Below are 19,659 nucleotides of genomic sequence, written 5' to 3' on the forward strand. Positions count from 1 at the left end.
GGTCTATAGTTCCCAGGTTTCTCCCTATTACCTTTTTTAAACAAGGGAACTACATTTGCCATTCTCCAGTCCTCCGGCACTTCCCCTGCAGCCAAAGAGGATTCAAAGTACATAGCTAATGCTCCTGCAATCTCTTCTCTCAATTCCCACAACAACCTGGGGTGTATCATATCCGGCCCTGGGGATTTATCAATCTTGATGTTTTTAAGAAGATCCAGCACTTCTTCTTCCTTAATCTCCACATTGTCCAGCACACAGGCCCGCTCTACTTTGACCTCATCCTGACCAAGATCTGATAGAGGTTTACAGGATTATGAGAGATATAGATAGAGATTAGTTGGCTATTTGAATACTAATTTAATTGGCCTGGCACAACATTGTGGGTTGAAGGACCTGCTCCTGTTCTGTCCTGTTCTAAGTTCTTTTTTCCTGTCTACTTCTGTGTGAATAAGTTGCCTTCCTGGTACGCTTTAAATCTTACCCCTCTCATCTTACAATTCCTCTTGTTTTAGACTGGGTAATCTTCAGGGGTGTGGATCAAGGGCAAGCAAGTGGGGTTAGGTGGATGGAGGGTCCTTATTTTCTATTATGAAAAGGCAGTGACAAACAGATATGGAGAGGATGTTTCCTATAGTGGGGGAGTCTAGGATCAGAGGGCACAGTCACAGAATACGAGGACATCCCTTTATAATAGAGATGAGGAGGAATTTCTTGGTGAATCTGTGGAATTTATTGCCACAGATGGCTGTGGAGGCCAAGTCATTAGTTACATTTTAGAAACATAGAAAACCTACAGCCCAATACAGGCCCTTCAGCCCACAATTCTGTGCCAAACATGTACTTACTTTCAAACTTACCTAGGGTTACCCATAGCCCTCTATTTTTCTGCAGAGAATATAGCCGTAATGAATGATTTTAATAGGAACTATGATTGATAGCAATGTCTCCAAGTTCTGGTCTATGTGATATTACTTGGCTTCTGAAGATATAAGAGACTGCAAATGCTGGGATCCGGTCACAAAATCAAACTGCAGGAAGAACTGCTTGCCCTACTTCCCTCAAAAAGAGCAGAACTAGTGTTCTCTTGGATTTTATGCAGAGATAAATTCTTGATTAGTCAGGGCATCAAAGGTTACCAGGAGAAGGCAGGAGAATGAAGTTAAGAGGGATAACAAAGCAGCCATGATGAAATAGCAGACCAGGTTCAATGGGCCAAATGGACTAATTCAGTTTCTATGTCTTAGGGCCTAGGTATGAAAAAGCGGTACATCTCAAAAGGCTGAGTGCCCAGGTTATGTGGGGTGGGGGAAGGGATGGAGGGAGCAATGTGGATGCGTTGAGAAGGAAGGGATGGGAGTAGGAAGTGGAGTGAGGTGGAAGGAAAGTTAAGGGAAGAGGAGATGGAGCAAAGAGAAATAGCATGCTAAACTGATACAATGGCTGTGAAGAGGATTGTGTGGAACATAAATGAATTATTTGGTCTCTCTCTGTGCAATGGACAGAGGCAAAACTGGCCAGTAGATGCCACCATACTCGCAGTGCTTCTTTGTTTGGCACACCTGTACACCTGCTCATTAATGCAATTATCTAATCTTCCAATCTTGTGGCAGCAACTCAATGTATTAAAGCATGCGGATGTGGTCAAGAGGTTCAGTTGTTGTTTAGACCAAATATCAGAATGGGGAAGAAATGTGATCTAAGTGGAATGATTGTTGGTGCCAGATGGAATGGTTTGGATATCTGAGAAGCTGCTGATCTCCTGGGACTTTCACACACAACAGTCTCTAGAGTTTACAGAGAGTGGTGCGAAAAGTAAAAAAAAATCGTCCAGTGAGTTGCAGTTCTGTGGGCGAAAACACCATGTTAATGAGAGAGGCCAGAGGAGAATGGTCAGACTGGTTCAAGATGACAGGAAGGTGACAGTAACTCAAATAGTAACCACGCATTCTAAAGTGGTGTGTACAGTAGCATTTCTGAATGCACAACATGTCGAACCTTGAAGTGGATGGGCTACAGCAGCAGAAGACAATGGACATACACTCCGTGGGCACTTTATTACGTACAGGAGGTAACTAATAAAGTGTAACTGGATCAGTTAATTTGTGTCTGAGACAACATTGGCCAATTAGATGCCACAACTGGACCATCACAGACAAGGTGGCTCCACATCCCCTTCATTCTGCTTGTCAGTACTTTAAACAGTGCACATGACAGAGCAAGTCAGTGATCAGATATTAATTTTATTCATTAAATAGAAGAAAACAAAGTACATTGCAAGATTAGTCACAGGAGATTCCAGAATAACATCAGAAGTCAAGATAAAAATATCTCTATTCTTGAAAATCTTTTAAATTAAAACTTTACAGATTGATAGCATTTTAATATATAATATAATAAAATTCATATTGACAGCCAACTTTTACAATTCTATATTACAATTCACAAGTATAAAAATAAATTTCATAAGTAACACACAAGGCCTGGGGTGTAAATTTACACATTAAATTGCAGTTGCGGGAAATATACATATATTTTCTTTCCAAAATCAAATAAAATCAACTAACTTAGGGGGAGAATTGAGCATTGAGTGGGGTATATCTGTAAATAGAGAGTTAAAACCCAAACGTGTGTGTGCATGTACGTGTGTACATAAAATTTTCTAAAAAGTTTTGAGGCATGTACTCATGTGTCCAGTTATGTATTAGCTCACGTGATCAGTCTGGTGTTTAGTCATGAGCTCACACATGTATTCAGTTGTGTGTTTTGTCACATGTTCATTTCCATGTTACACATGAAGTGTCAGGTGTACAGTTACGCACATAGTCATCGTCCTATGCCCAGTCACACGATTGGTCACGTATGCATTTTCTCACGTGCTCAGTCTCATGTTCAGTCTGGCACATCGTCACATCATTAGTTAAACCAGGTTGAATCCAGCATATCGTCACATGGCAAAATACAAAGCATTCAGCTGGACTTCTTGTCCTGTGTGCAGTCTCATGGTTTGCCATTGTTGCTCAGTGTGCCGATGGAGTCGGGGTCGAGAGGTTTCCACGGCACTGGGTGTAATGAATGGGAAACACTCCCCTCTTTTGAATCTCTTTGCCCACTCTATAGAGCTGGCTCAGAATTTACATAGCCCAGAATGAGTTGAGGAGAGAGCTTTGTTTCCATGATGTAGAAAGAAAGAGAAATGGGGCAACATTGCCTTCTTCTCCAATTCAGAATACTTAGGATTCACAGTAAGTGACATTCCTTCCACTTGACGTGTCCATCATTGCCACAGTTACAAAGCCTCCCCTCCTCTTCTGATGTTTCCTCATTTCTCAAGGCTCCACTCTGTCATCTTTGGCAGCCATATTGGATTGGCACACCCCTATGTGACATCACGGCAACATCATCAACCCACCAGCAATCAATCCCTTTCTCAACTCATTCATCTTGTCGGAAGAAACCCCCCCTAAACTGACTACTTCCAGGGAAGCTCAGCCTAAAATAGAGCAGCAGGAATTTCTGCAGGAAGACTACTTGCATTTACATAGCAACTTGTCAGGATACTTTATTCCTTTATTATGGTGGCATCATCACCATGTTTATACAACATATAGCAGTGAATTTGCAGCCAACAAGGAGCCAGATTTTTTTTTTGTTGCCAAGTGAAGAGAGTCCACCACTGGATTAGATCTAAAGGTCAATAGTCTTCTCCTAAGAAGGCCAATTCCTTCTTCGGCCCTTCAACTCTTCCACACCACCTTCCAGCCTTTCACTTCATCCCCCTCCTCAAACCTCGTACTTTCCCCTCACCTATCACCCACCAGCTTGTCCTCCTCCCTCCTTCCCTCCACCTTCTTATTCTGGCTTCTTCCCCCTTAATTTCCAAACCTGATGAAGGGTCTTCGCCCAAAATGTTGACTGTTTATTCCTCTCTGTAGATGCTGCCTGGCCTGCCAAATTCCTCCAGCATTTTGTTTGTGTTGTTCAAGATTTTCAGCATCTGGAGAATCTCCTTGTATTTATAAGTCTGCTGTTTGCAGGTTGAAGAATTGGAACAGTATTTAGATATTTTTGAAGATAAATTTTAAAAATTCACTAAAGATAGCTGGCAAAAAAAGGCCTTCCTGCCATCCAAAGCAAACCCATGAACAAACTGAGGTGGTTAAGGAAATCTGAAGTAGAGTAATCTTGCATGAGTGAGTACCGGGGCAGTGTTGGAGAGACCAAAGGATTTCAAACTTAACATTCTTGTACAATCTGCAAGCTGTTTATTTTTCATACATAACATTCCAAATTTCACGCTGTTCTTCAAATGGGGTAATGCAACCTGCTGATTTGCATGTATAAGTACCCGTTGGACCTTGAGTTTCCCAACATGTTCAAAGTCAGCTGAGGGAAGTTTCTGAAATCTTGCCCCCACAGCTTAGAAACCCTCACCATAAGACTATACGACTACAAGACGTATGAGAAGAATTAGGCCATTCCATCATGGCTGATTTATTATTCTTCTCAACCCCACTCTCCTGCCTTCTCCTCATAAAATTTGATGCCCTTACTAATTAAGAACCTATCAACCTCTGCTTTATATACACCCAATGACTTGGCCTCCAAGGTAATCTGTGGCAATGAATTCCACAGATTCACCACCCTCTGGTTAAAGAAATTCCTCCTCATCTCTGTTGTAAAGGGATGTCCTTCTATTCTGACGGTGAGCCCTTTGGTCCTACACTCTCCCCATAATAGGAAACATCCTCTTCACCTCCACTCTATCTAGGCCTTTCAATATTCCATAGGTTCCAGTGAGAGCTCCCCTTATTCTTCTAAATGCCGGTGAATACAGAGCTCTTCAAACATTAACCCTTTAATTCCAGGGATCATTCTCATGAGCCTCCTCTGGACTCTCTCCAATGCCAGTACATAAGGGACCCAAAATTTACAGAAGAGAGATTTTCCATCCCTTCCTCCGGATAACTCAAATGTGACAGTTGAAACCTTTTGCAGTGTGATGGTTGATGACCAGTTAGGTGAGCAACACGCTCAAAATACTGGAGGATCTCAGCAAGTCAGGCAGCATCTATGGAGGGGAATAAGCAGTCTACTCTTTGGACCGAGACCACTTCATCAGGACTAGAAAGGAAGAAGACAGAAGCTAAATTAAAAGGTGGAGGGGTACGAGGGGAGGAGCACAAGCTGGCAAGATAGGTGAGTCCAGTTGAGAGGGGAAGGTAGGGTGTGTGGGGGATGAGGGATGACGTTTTGTGAGCACATTTTGGAAGACAGAGGTTAAAGTATTGTCAGGCTAAAGGGTGGATTTATTGGAGGACCTACATGGTCAAATAGTCAACTGCAGAGTCAAACTCCAAAGCCCCTTTACATTTCTCATTCTGGGTTTGTCATGAGGTTAGACTTGAGAAGATTTATCTCCCCTTTTCTGTCTGGAGTGGTGACATGTAGAGGAAAGGAGTCAGGACCTTGATTGTCCGATCTGACCCCCACAGATGGAGATTATGAATGGGGCAAGTCCTTCCTTAAGAGGCAAAAAGGAGCAAAGTGTCCAGCTTGAGAGGGATTTTGAGGGTGGAAAAGTCACACCGGAAACCTCCAAGAATAGAGATGGTAACCTTAAATCTCCATCGGGATTTGGCTGTGACTCTCCTGATGTAAACCAAACACTAATGATTTGATATTCTTTCAATTCTCGGCATTGATGGTGAACGATTTTAATGAACATGATTCAGCAGCAAAGCAAACAGGACTCAAGCTATGGTCCCTTGTCTAGCCTCTGTATGGAGATGATAACCCTGTATATGCTGAGAGATATTTTAGGATATATACATCTTGGTAATCATACATCTGTGTCGATGCACTAGTGAAACTGTCTGCAGTACAGCTAGAATGCGACATGTTTACCTAGCCGTTTTCGTTCAATGTGGGGCACAGTAATTTGTAAAGGAAACTGCAAAATGATAGGTGAGTGAAAAATGCAATACTTTGAATCTGAGTCCACAAATGTCCTTGTCCAATTATCCACAGCTCTGAAGAAGGCAACGTTTAGATACGGATGGCTTTGACTCAAGTCGGGGCCCTGGGTAATTCTATCCAAGGTGAGAGTTTTCTTTTTCTCAGCCGCAATGAAGTAAACTCCCGTTCTCAATGCCAACAAAGCAAAGTCTAACTCCAGAGATCATGAGCAGGTGTTTTTTTCCTTCCAGAGAAGGGAGATCTCAGATCCATGAATCCTGGAAGCTGTAGACACAGGGCGATGCCCCCAAAGCAGTGCAATTTACCTGATCTACTGGGAGGAGAGAGGAGGAGATGCGGGGGGATGGGTCAGGGCCTCCCCGCATGCCTGAGACACCACCCCTCCCGTGTCGAAGCCTCAGCCCATGACGCCGGGCCTCAGCCTTGCGCCACGCCCCAGGGGTGGAAGTCACTGGGGCTGAGGATGAGCCTGCCAATCCGGTGCAGTAGCTGTGAGTACCAGTGAATGCCCTCCTGGCTGATGGCAGGGCAAACTTGGCCGAAGATGGACGCCAATCGATGGCAGAGGCGAAGCGGGGCAAAGGCCATCTGCGCCAGGCTGTGGCCCTCGATGGCGGCAAAGCAGGAAGCCAACACACCGTCCACCAAAAGCGTGCCGTGCTGGGTCAGTGGGGCGTAGGCGCCGACGTCTGCCCGCAGCGAGACCCCCGTCACCTGCGCAGGGCCATCCAACGTGTACACGTAATGTCCGGCCCTCACCTCACTGGCGAAGGTGGGCCTGAAGCGGCCCAGGTCCAAGGTGAAGTTGTCTGCCACGAAGACCAGGTGCGCGGCAGTCAGCTGCAGCCTCCGAGGCGGCTCTTGAGTCTCGAGCACGTGGAATAACTTCACTGTCTCAGGCTGCCGGTCCAGGAAGGTCATGAAGGTGCTGAAAACAACCTGGCCATCTTGATCCACGGTCTGCACCCGGTCTCCGGGCTGCAGCTCGGAGACCCTCTTCCTCCGGCCGTCCTCCATCAGGATGCTGGCATTCCCAGGGAAACAACCGCCAGTTTTGGCTGCCATGGAGTGATCTGAGGAAACATTGAAGACATCAGGAGGGATTAGCATCAGTTTCCAGCCTTGATTCAGTAAATGTGTGAAGGCAGTCATGCAAGGAGACATAGAACATAGAACATTTCAGCCCTTTGGCCCATGATGCTGTGCCAAACTTTTACCTCTTCTAATAATCCCTCCTGCATAGTCCTCCATTTTGCCATCATCCATGTTCCTATCTAGGAGTTTCCTAAACGTCTCTAATGTAGCTAAGTCTACCATCCACCCCCCCACCCCCCCGGCAGCACGTTCCACACACCCACCACTCTCTTTGTATAAAATTTACCCCTGACATCCATTCACTTTAAAATGGTAGAGCAGTACAGCACAGTACAGGCCCTTCAGCCCACAATGTTGTGCTAACTTTTTATCAGGGGCTTGGAGGAAATTCCTGGTTTGAGGCGAGAGACTTGGAGTCAGGGAAGTGAAGGAGGCAGATGGTTTGAAACAAAAGATGGGGGAGGAGGGATACAGTAACAGAGGCAAAAAGGGGTGAAGAGAGGCATAGCGCAAGTCCGAGGGTGTAACAAGTTAACTAGGAGAGAGAGAAAACACTGCAAGAAGGACAGTTAGTAAATAAAGGAATTTTACAAGATGCCATTCAGCATGTGTTGGTGCAAGGTTTTTGTAGTTAGTCAAAGTTGCCCCTCTCCAGGCTTCTCTCTGCCTCCAGATTGCCCTGCAGTTTGATTGCCCTTTTCAATTCATTATTGAACTCTGTTTTTGAACATTTCTGGTTGAGATCTTTCCCACACCCTTTTAGGTAGTACTGCACAAAGCCTAACACTCGGCATAACAAAACTTCACCTTAGCAACCACCCACTGTCAATAATCTTAAAACATGCAGGTTACCAATCCCACTGTCAATGATTTTGAAATACACTCCTTAAATTTCTCTCTCTCCTTTTCCTTCCACCCTTCTCTCTCTCCCTCTCTCTCTCTCTTCCTTGCCCTCTCTCTTTTTACCTATCCCACTCTCTCCTTTACACGCCATCTCCCTCTCTCTCTCTCTGAGTTGTCAACTTTGTTCCTAATGTCGAGAGCTCAGCAATCGATGAGTAACCCGCAAAAGGTTAACCTGAGACTTTCTTATTTGCTGACCATTTTATGCAAGTTTTGAACTTGTCCTTCTTCTTTCAATAGTTTTTGTAAGAAAGAACAGTGGGAACAAAACAGGGCAACCATGAAACTAACATACTGAATAACTTTGTGAGATAAGGTAATCAGAAACAGTTCTGGATGAAAAACAGATTGTTTTCCGTTATGTCTACCTTCCTTTTTTCTTTTCAGAATGTCATCCATCCTCCACATTACTTCATCTACATGTCAATATCCTTGTGTCTTTCTCTCATACAATATCTATCAGCTCATTCTCTTCTCTCTCTCTTCCCTCGTCTGTCTCTATCGTGTTCTCTGCTCCTTCTTTCTCCTTTTCCCTTTACCTCACTGCCTCTTTCAATACCTGATTCTCCCATCAACTTTCCCTCTCACTGTTTGCCTCTATCCACCCTCCAAGCCTATTCTTTCTAATAACAACCTTCATCACTCTCCTGTTTCCATCACTTTCTCAAAATGCTGGAGGAATGCGGCAGGTCAGGCAGCATCTACAGAGAGGACTAAGCAGTCGATGCTTTGGGCCAAGACCTTCATCAGGAGAATGCTTCTTGGCCAGAAACGTGGACTGTTTACTCGTCTGCATAGACACTGCCCGACCTGCTGAGTTCCTCCCTCATTTTGTGTGTGTTGCTTTGGATTTCCAACATCTGCAAATTCACTTGAGTTTTTGATCCCTCATTTTCTTTTTCTCCATCTCTTCAAAGATTGCATGGAAGACTGACAAAGGATACAGCAGGATATAGATTAGTTGTAGATGTAGACGAGGAAGTGGCAGATGAAGTTTAATGCGGGCAAATGTAAGCTGCTTCACTTTGGGAAATCTAACATTCTTTTGAATGGCAGAATCCTTAATGGTACTGATGAACAGAGTCCAGAACATGGCTCCCTAAAACTGGCTGCGCGGGTTGATATGGCGGTAAAGAAGCCATATGGCATGCTTGTCTTCATTAGTGGAGGCATTAAGTTTAAGAGCTAAGAAGTTACGTTACAACTTTATAAGACTGAGGAACTGAGGAACAGTAAGGGCAAAAGGACCCAAATGGGTGTTGTCTACAGGCCACCAAACAGTAGCATGGACATTGGATGAAGTTGAATAGGGAGTTAACATTGGCATGTGGCAAAGGTAATGTCGCAGTAATTATGGGGGATTTCAACATGCAGGTGAACTGGGAGAATCAGGTTGGTGCTGGACCACAGGATAGGGAGTTTGTAGAGTGCCTACGGGATGCATTCTTGGAACAACTTGTACGAGAGCTGACCAGGGACAAGATTATTCTGGATTTAGTGTTATGTAATGAACATGATTTGATAAGCGATCTCGCAGTAAAGGAGCCATTAGGAGGTAGTGATCACAATATGATAAGCTTTTATCTGCAATTTGAGAAGGATAAGGGCAGCTCGGAGGTGTCAGTGTTGCAGATGAACAGGGGAAACTATGGAGCCATGAGGGAGGAGCTGGCCAAAGTTGACTGGACGGATAGCCTAGCAGAAAAGACAGTGGAACAGCAATGGCAGGTATTCTTGGGAATAATGCACAAGGTGCAAAATCAGTTCATCCCCCAGAGAAGGAAGGGTTCAAAGGGGGGAAAGGGGCCTCAGTGGTTGACAAAGGAAGTCAGGGACTGCATAGCATTAAAAAAAAGGAAATATGACAGATCTAAGGTGAGTGGGAGGACAGATGATTGGGAAGTTTTTAAGGAACAACAGAACTTAACTAAAAAGACAATACAGGGAGAAAAAATGAGGTACGAACGCAAGCTAGCCAGGAATATAAAGGAAGATAGCAAAAGCTTTTTTAGGTATGTGAAGAGAAAGAAGATAGTTAAGAACAATGTTGGGCCCTTGAAGAATGAATTGGGTGAAATTGTTAAGGGAAACAGAGAAATGGCAGAAGAATTTAATGAGTACTTTAGATCTGTTTTCACTAAGGAAGACACAAGCAATCTCCCAGATGTATGGATGGGCCAAGGACATAGGGTAACAGAGGAAATGAAACAGATTGACATTCGGAAGGAAACGGTGATGAGAAGACTGATGGGACTGAAGGCTGACAAATCCCCAGGTCCAGATGGTCTGCACCCTAGGGTACTAAAGGAGGTGGCCCTGGAAATTGCGGATGCATTGGTAATCATTTTTCAATGTTCCTTAGATTCAGGATCAGTTCCTGAGGATTGGAGAATGGCTAATGTTATCCCACTTTTTAAGAAAGGAGGGAGGGAGAAAACAGAGAACTATCGACCTGTCAGCCTGACATCGGTGGTGGGAAAGATGCTAGAGTCCATTATTAAGGATGAAATAGTGGCATTATCTAGATAGCAGTGATAGGATTGGGCCGAGCCAGCATGGATTTACCAAGGGTAAATCATGCTTGACTAATCTGTTGGAGTTTTTCGAGGATGTAACCAGGAAGTTAGACGGGGGAGATCCAGTGGATGTAGTGTACCTCGATTTTCAGAAGGCATTTGATAAGGTCCCACATAGAAGTTTGGTGGGTAAAATCAAAGCTCAGGGCATCGGGGGGAAGGCATTGACATGGATAGAAAACTGGTTGGCAGATAGAAAGCAAAGGGTAGCGGTGAATGGGTGTTTCTCGGAATGGCAGGTGGTGACTAGTGGGGTGCCACAGGGCTCGGTATTGGGACCACAGCTGTTTACCATTAACGTGAACGATTTGGATGAAGGCATAGAAAATAACATCAGCAAATTTGCTGATGATACTAAGCTGGGTGGCAGTGTGACATGTGATGAGGATGTTAGGAGAATTCAGGGTGACTTGGATAGGCTGGGTGAGTGGGCAGATACTTGGCAGATGGTGTTTAATGTGAATAAGTGTGAGGTTATCCACTTTGGGACTAAGAACAGGAATTCAGATTATTATCTGAACAGTATAGAGTTGGGTAAGGGAGTAATACAAAGAGATCTCGGAGTCCTTGTTCATCAGTCACTGAAGGTGAATGAGCAAGTGCAGCAGGCAGTGAAGAAAGCTAATGGAATGTTGGCCTTTATTACAAAGGGAATTGAGTACAAGAGCAAGGAAATCCTCTTGCATTTGTACAGAGCCCTGGTGAGACCACACCTGGAGTATTGTGTACAGTTTTGGTCTCCAGGGTTAAGGAAGGACATCCTGGCTGTAGAGGAAGTGCAGCGTAGATTCACGAGGTTAATTCCTGGGATGTCTGGACTGTCTTACGCAGAGAGGTTAGAGAGACTGGGCTTGTACACGCTGGAATTAAGGAGATTGAGAGGGGGTCTGATTGAAACATATAAGATTATTAAGGGATTGGACAAGATAGAGGCAGGAAATATGTTCCAGATGCTGGGAGAGTCCAGTACCAGAGGGCATGGTTTGAGAATAAGGGGTAGGTCATTTAGGACAGAGTTAAGGAAAAACTTCTTCTCCCAGAGAGTTGTGGGGGTCTGGAATGCACTGCCTCAGAAGGCAGTGGAGGCCAATTCTCTGGATGCTTTCAAGAAGGAGCTAGATAGGTATCTTATGGATAGGGGAATCAAGGGATATGGGGACAAGGCAAGAACCGGGTATTGATAGTAATTGATCAGCCATGATCTCAAAATGGCGGTGCAGGCTCGATGGGCCGAATGGTCTACTTCTGCACCTATTGTCTATTGACTTTGGATAGGTCACATTTAGAGCATTTAGTTCTGGTCACCTCATTATAGGAAGGATGTAGATGCTGTGGAGATGGTGCAGAGTGCAGAGGATGTTTACCGGGATCCTGCATGGTTTGGGGGATGTGCTTTGAGGAGAGCTTGGTCAAGCTGGGGCTGTTTTCTTTAGCGTGATGGAGGCTGAGAAGAGATTTTACAGAAGCTTATAAAAGCATGCAATGCAGAAATAAATTAGACAACCAGTAACTTTTTTCCAGCATTGAAAGGTTAGTACCAGGGGGCAGGTACGTATGTATTTAAGCTGAGGGGGGAAAGTACAAGGGAGATAACGGGGCAAGTTTTTTTTTTACACAGAGAATGGTGGCTGAGACAAATGGGACAGGAGTATTTAAAAGGCTCTTAGATACACACGTGAATATGCTGAGAAGAAGGGACGTAATCAATGTGCAAGGAAGAGAGATTAGATTAATTAGAAATCAATGGCTTAATTAGTTTGACATACCATCTGAATGCACATAAAGGCAGATGTGTTAGGGACATATAAGACGCTCGTAGATGAGAATATGGTGAAAGAAAATGGAGGGTTGTGGGAGAGAGAAGCAATAGATTGATTGCAGAGTAGGTTAAAAGGTTGGCACAACACTGTGGGTTGAAGTGCCTGTCCTACATTCGATGTCCTATTACTTTTACCTCTTTAAGACGGTGTCCCGGCTTCCCTTATCCTTCTCCCTCAGTGTCTCTAACTCTTCATTTATGCCTGCCATGCCCATTTCCTATACTGCTTTTAACCTTATAAGGGATCACAACCAAAGTTTACCCAGTGAATAATTCCCAGATATTCTGTTTGCTTAAGTTAAGAGCAAATAGGGATACCATGACAACAGTACATGTCAGGCAAACTCCCTGCCACTCCCTGCCTCAAAATCAGCACATTCTCCATTGAACGCAGCCAGCCCCGCATCAGTCTCTCACTGACTAACTCGGCTCGACTGCAAGAGTCTCACCTATTTCCCTTTCCTCTGGTCTCAGCCACTCTGCTACTGCACAGAATCAGAAAACGAGGTCCCACCACCCACCATATGCACACTTCATATGCAACAGTTCAATGATTCCTTTGCAACTTCCACCAGCCCCAATGAGGGTTCCTCAGACACAAATTTTCATCTCCTTTCTGCATTTCGAAGGAAGTAGTCTAGAACTTTAGGTAACTCATACTCCCTCTCTGTTTTGAATAAGCCATTTCTGCCATCAATCATCTATCTACCCAGTCCTTCTCCATGAGCACGGTCTAACCTACCAGGCATGTAGCACAGACCAGGGCTTCTCACCTTGCTTTCTCCCTCTTTCAAAACCTTCTATCAAAATGTAAGACCATAAGACATAGGAGCAGCATTAGGCACTTGGCCATTGGGTCTGTTCTGTCATTCGATCATGGCTGATTTATTTTCCCTCTCAACCCCATTCTCCTGGCTTCTCCCTATAACCTTGGATGCCTTTACTAATCTAAAACCTATCCTCTCTATATAGAATGTCCACTTTGCCTTATTTATCCATTGTTTATCACTCTTTCTCTAACTTGTTAGGGTGGCACAATTGTTTCACAACCCAACCAGGATCAATTCCTGCCTCTGCCTGTGTGGGGATGACAGTTCTAGTATGTGTTACCATCACTGTGAAAACCACAGGGGTCATCAGTTCTTGTTTATATTTACAGAATATGAGTGCTTGTGTCCGTAGGGTTGGCATAGTGGTACTGCTAGTAGCGCTGTGGCCACACTGCTTCAGCAAGCCAGGATCAATGCTAATGTCAGGTAATGCTTCCAAGGAAACTTGCACAATATCCCTGCGGCTGCATTGGTTTTATCCGGGTGCTCCAGTCTCTTCCCACATCTCAAAGTTGTGTAAATTATCCCGTTGTGTATAGGTGGTTTATTATCTGCAAGGACCCAGGATACAGAACATAGAACAGTACAGCACAATGCTGGCCTACAGCCCACAATGTTAACCTACACTAAGATCAATCTCTCCCATACAACCCTTAATTTGCCTTTCATCCATGTGTCTATTCAAGAGTGTCTTAAATATCCCTAACGTATTTGCTTCTCTCACCAGCTCTGGCAGGGTGCTCCACATACCCACCTCTCCCTGTGTACAACACTTACCTTAGACATCCTCCCCCACCCCCATACATCCCTCAACCATTCCTGAAGCCTTGTAGAGTAAAAAACTTGTCTTGCATACCATTACACAGATCAATCCATTATGTAGAGCATTGAGGCAAAACAGTAACAGATTGCAGAATAAAGTGTTACAGAGAAAGTGCAGTGCAGGTAGACAATAAGCTACAAGGCCATAACAAGGTCGATTGTGAGGTGAGGAGTCCATCTAGGGGGCCATTACTGTCCCAGAGGACTGTGGCTGTCCTAGGGGACCATTCAAGTGAGATCTGTGGGGAGTTGCTGAGAATATGAGAATAAATGGATTTCTTGATTATTGGGACACACTCAGTGGCCTGTTTCTGTGCTGATGGCCTGTTTCTGTGTTTTCAGGAGCCCCTGTATATGCTGCACAGAACAGCAGCCTCTATGAACCTTATATGGAATAGCAGTCCCTGTGAATATGATCAGAAATAGCAGCCCCTGACAAAGATCCCTCTCATCCCTGTTCTACATAGACGCCCTTCTATTCTGAGGCCTGCTCTTCGGTCCTAGACACCCCAGCTATCTCGTCCATCCTCTCCATGTCCGTTCTATCTAGGCCTTTCAATATTTAATAGGTTTCAGTGAGATTCTTGTAAACACCAGTGAGTACAGGTCCAGAGCTATCAAACGTTCCTCGTATTACCTTAGGTAATGATGAATAAATAAACAGTTCAAGAGAGAACTAGTGAGGTAGAGTTCGTGGAATCATGGACCCTTCCGAAATCTGATGGCAGAGGGTAAAAACTATTTTAATATGTTCCTAAACCATTGAGTGTTCATCAGTATTTTGATATCGAGGAATGAAATCATGGCCTGTCAATGAATAGAATAGAAACATAGAAAATAGGTGCAGGAGTAGGCCATTCGGCCCTTCGAGCCTGCACCGCCATTCAGTATGATCATGGCTGATCATCCAACTCAGAACCCTGTACCTGCTTTCTCTCCATACCCCTTGATCCCTTTAGCCACAAGGGCCATATCTAACTTCCTCTTAAATATAGCCAATGAACCGGCCTCAACTGTTTCCTGTGGCAGAGAATTCCACAGATTCACCACTCTCTGTGTGAAGAAGTTTTTCCTCATCTCGGTCCTAAAAGGCTTCCCCTTTATCCTTAAACTGTGACCCCTCGTTCTGGACTTCCCCAACATCGGAAACAATCTTCCTGCATCTAGCCTGTCCAATCCCTTTAGAATTTTATACGTTTCAATAAGATCCCCCTTCAATCTTCTAAATTCCAGTGAGTATAAGCCTAGTTGATCCAGTCTTTCTTCATATGAAAGTCCTGCCATCCCAGGAATCAATCTGGTGAACCTTCTCTGTACTTCCTCTATGGCAAGAATGTCTTTCCTCAGATTAGGGGACCAAAACTGCTCACAATATTCTAGGTGTGGTCTCACCAAGGCCTTGTACAACTGCAGTAGAACCTCCCTGCTCCTGTACTCAAATCCTTTTGCTATGAATGCCAACATACCATTTGCCTTTTTCACCTCCTGCTGTACCTGCATGCCCACCTTCAATGACTGGTGTACAATGACATCCAGGTCTCGTTGCATCTCCCTTTTCCTAATCGGCCACCGTTCAGATAATAATCTGTTTTCCTGTTCTTGCAACCAAAGTGGATAACCTCACATTTATCCACATTAAATTGCATCTGCCATGAATTTGCCCACTCATCTAACCTATCCAAGTCACCCTGAATCCTCTTAGCATCCTCCTCACAGCTAACACCGCCGCCCAACTTCGTGTCATCCGCAAACTTAGAGATGCTGCATTTAATTCCCTCGTCTAAATCATTAATATATATTGTAAACAACTGGGGTCCCAGCACTGAGCCTTGCGGTACCTCACTAGTCACTGCCTGCCGTTCTGAAAAGGTCCTGTTTACTCCCACACTTTGCTTCCTGTCTGCCAACCAATTCTCTATCCACATCAATACCATACCCCCAATATCGTGTGCTTTAAGTTTTCACATTAACCTCTTGTGTGGGACCTTGTCAAAAGCCTTTTGAAAATCTAAATATACCACATCCACTGGCTCTCCCCTATCCACTCTACTAGTTACATCTTCAAAAAATTCTATAAGATTCGTCAGACATGATTTTCCTTTCACAAATCCATGCTGACTTTGTCCGATGATTTCACTTCTTTCCAAATGTGCTGTTATCACATTTTTGATAACCGGCTCTAGCATTTTCCCCACCACCGATGTCAGGCTAACCGGTCTATAATTCCCCAGTTTCTCTCTCCCTGCTTTTTTAAAAAGTGGGGTTACATTAGCCACCCTCCAATCCTCAGGAACTAATCCAGAATCTCAGGAGTTTTGAAAAATTATCACTAATGCATCCACTATTTCTTGGGCTACTTCCTTAAGCACTCTGGGATGCAGACCATCTAGCCCTGGGGATTTATCTGCCTTTAATCCCTTCAATTTACCTAACACAACTTCCCTACTAACATGTATTTCCCTCAGTTCCTCCATCTCACTAGACCCTCGGTCCCTTACTATTTCTGGAAGATTATTTATGTCCTCCTTAGTGAAGACAGAACCAAAGTAGTTATTCAATTGGTCTGCCATGTCTTTGTTCCCTATGATCAATTCACCTGTTTCTGACTGTAAAGGACCTACATTTGTCTTGACCAATCTTTTTCTTTTCACATATTCATAAAAACTTTTACAGTCAGTTTTTATGTTCCTTGCCAGCTTTCTCTCATAATCTTTTTTCCCTTTCCTAATTAAGCCCTTTGTCCTTCTCTGCTGGTCTCTGAATTTCTCTCAGTCCTCAGGTGTGCCGCTTCTTTTTGCTAATTTATATGTTTCTTCTTTGGACTTGATACTATCCCTAATTTCCCTTGTCAGCCACGGGTGCACTACCTTCCCTGGTTTATTCTTTTACCAAACTGGGATGAATAATTGTTGTAGTTCATCCATGTGATCTTTAAATGCTTGCCATTGCATATCCACCGTCAACCCTTTAAGTATCATTTGCCAGTCTATCTTAGCTAATTCACGTCTCATATCTTCAAAGTTACCCTTTTTTAAGTTCAGAACCTTTGTTTCTGAATTAACTATGTCATTCTCCATCTTAATGAAGAATTCCACCATATTATGGTCACTCTTACCCAAGGGGCTTTGCACGACAAGATTGCTAACTAATAGCTAATAGTTCCTGGGTTGCACTGCTGGCAATTGTGTTACAGCAGGGGTTCCCAACCTGGAGTCTATGGATCTCTTGCTAAATGGTATTGGTCCATAGCATGAAAAAGGTTGGGAACCCCTGTGCTAGAGGCTGATACATTAGAGACATTTAAAAGACTGTTAGATGGGCACACAAGAAAAATGGAGGGCTATGGGCTGTGTAGGAGGGAAGGGGTAGATTGATTATATAGATCGGCACAACATTGTGGGCTGAATGGCCTGTACTGTGCTGTACTGTTCTATGTTCTAGATGTACTGCTAAAAGTATTCTAACTGGTTGTCTCATGGTGTGGTAGGGTAATTCAAATGCATAGGAATATTAAAAGCTGCAGAGAGGAATGGGCATCTGAAGCTCATTGCACCCACCGTCAGTAGTATCTACAGGTGGCTCTGCCCCAGGAAGGCAACATCCATCGGCAACGATCTCCAGTGATGTGAGGGACGGGTTTGTTTGTACACCGTGTATGGTGGGTGCTTGGAATGCACTGACAGGGATGATGGTGGAGACAGACACAATAGAGGCTTTTACAAGTCTCTTGGATAGACGCAAGAATATGCAGAGAAAGGAGGCATCAGGACCATATACAGGCAGTAGGGATTAGGTAAAAATGGCACAACCTCATCTGCCAAAGGCTCTTTTCCTTTTTCTGTATGCTAACAGACATTTTTCACAGAAAGTTTCTAATTCTGCCTCTGTGCAGAAGTGGGAGGCTTGTTTTGTTGTTGTGTTGTAGCTTATGTTGTTCTACTAAACATAGTGATCGCCAGAATGTGTGGAGACACTTGCGGGCTGCCCTCAGCTCACCATCGTGTTAGTGTAAATGACACATTTCACATGTGATATATAAATAACTTGAATAATTGTAGGTTGTCACTAAGAAAATCATGCCACTATGTAAACTGAGTGGGGTTTTTTTACCTGATTTGACTGAACAATGGATGTGAGCCTTTGATTCGTAGTAGACCCAGTCAAAGCCTGCCTCGACTGCCAGTCGTGCCAGCATCCCGTACTTGGAACGGTCTCTGTCCGAGGTGGTGATATCCACTGCCCGTCCCTCATAGTGCAAGGACTGCACGGAATGGTGACCGTCTTCATCCCAACCTTCGGTCACTCGCAGCCTCACGCCAGGCCACTGGTTCATCACCGAGATCGCAAGGGCATTCAGTTTATCTTTGCAACGCTGGAATAAGAGAGAGGAAAATGATTAGATGGGGCCAAGTTCCCTGATACTACCACAACCCCTGTATCCATCCCTCCACCTAGTCTCTAGTTGTTTGTGGAGATACAGGAGACGGCAGATACTGGAATCTGGAGCAACACACACACTCAGCAAGTCAGCTGATAGGAAGGGGACAGCTGCTGTCTCTTGCTCCATACCTTCCCTCCACACTGAATCCATCCTAAGCATCCTCTCTTCTCCCTATTCAATCAGGCAGAAGTACAAGGACAGATTCTATCCCAAAATTATAAGACTATTGAAATGACCTTTTGTATGATAAGATGGACTCTTGGCCTCACAATATACTTCAGCATGGCAATATACTTTATTCTGCAATTTGTTATTGCTTTTCCGTGTACTAATTCAATGTAGTCTTGTAATCAAATGATCTGCATGGATGGCATGCAAAACAAAGTTTTTCTTCACCATACCTTGGTCATGTGATTCCAGAGAAGAGGGACTTCTGTGATATGAATAGTGTGGAGCAGGTGGGGTATTCTAGTGGGAATAGAGGAGGTTCTAAGGGGATAGAATCAAGGTATTTCAAGTCTTGAAGCTTATATTGGTATTGGTCTTGTCACATGTACCACGATAGAGTGAAAAGCTTGTCTTGCATTCTGATATAGACAGTGTGGATGGAGAGAAGCTTCCCATTGGTGGGTAGGGTCAAGAATGCCATGTCCTGATTGGTTACTTCGTAGCCTGGTATGGAAACACCAGGAAGAGAAAAGTCTATACCAAGTGTTCCAGTCGATCACAGGGAAACCCCTCCCCACCAATGAAAACCTCTAAAAGAAGAAATGCAACAAGAAAGCCGCATCCATTATCAACGACCTCCATTACAACTGCTCACGATATTCCAAGTGAGGCCTCACCACTACCTCATAAAGCCTCAGCATCATATCCCTGCTTTTATATTTTAGTCCTCTTGAAATGAATGCTAACATTACATTTGCCTTCCTCACAACGGACTCAACCTGCAAGCTAACTCTTCGGGAATCCTGCACAGGGACTCTAAAGTCCCTTTGCACCTCGGATTTTTGTATTTCCTCTCCGTTTAGAAAAATGTCTATGTATTTTTTCCTTCTATCCCTGTGGAACACCACTAGTCACTGACAGCCAACCAGAAAAGCCCCCTTTTATTTCCACTCTTTGTCTCCTGCCAGTCAGTCAATCTTCTATCCGAGCTATCTTCAATCTGGTACCTTTCCTGTAATACCATGGCTG

The 19,659-nt window shown here is 44.2% G+C and overlaps 1 protein-coding gene across 1 annotated transcript in view; it reads right to left on the bottom strand.

Moving 5' to 3' along the window:
- Positions 1-2,232: 2,232 nt before the first annotated feature.
- The window catches only part of LOC140728052 (indian hedgehog protein-like), a 68,808-nt gene continuing 51,381 nt past the window's right edge, over positions 2,233-19,659 (bottom strand). The window contains exons 2-3 of the mRNA XM_073046189.1: positions 18,132-18,393; positions 2,233-7,049 (exon numbers count right to left, since the gene is read on the bottom strand). Coding sequence (XP_072902290.1) covers positions 6,394-7,049; positions 18,132-18,393 — 918 coding nt within the window. The 3' untranslated portion in view covers positions 2,233-6,393. The remainder of the gene's footprint in view (positions 7,050-18,131; positions 18,394-19,659) is intronic.

This window comes from Hemitrygon akajei, chromosome 5 (genome assembly GCF_048418815.1).
Source record: "Hemitrygon akajei chromosome 5, sHemAka1.3, whole genome shotgun sequence".
NCBI lineage: Eukaryota > Metazoa > Chordata > Chondrichthyes > Myliobatiformes > Dasyatidae > Hemitrygon > Hemitrygon akajei.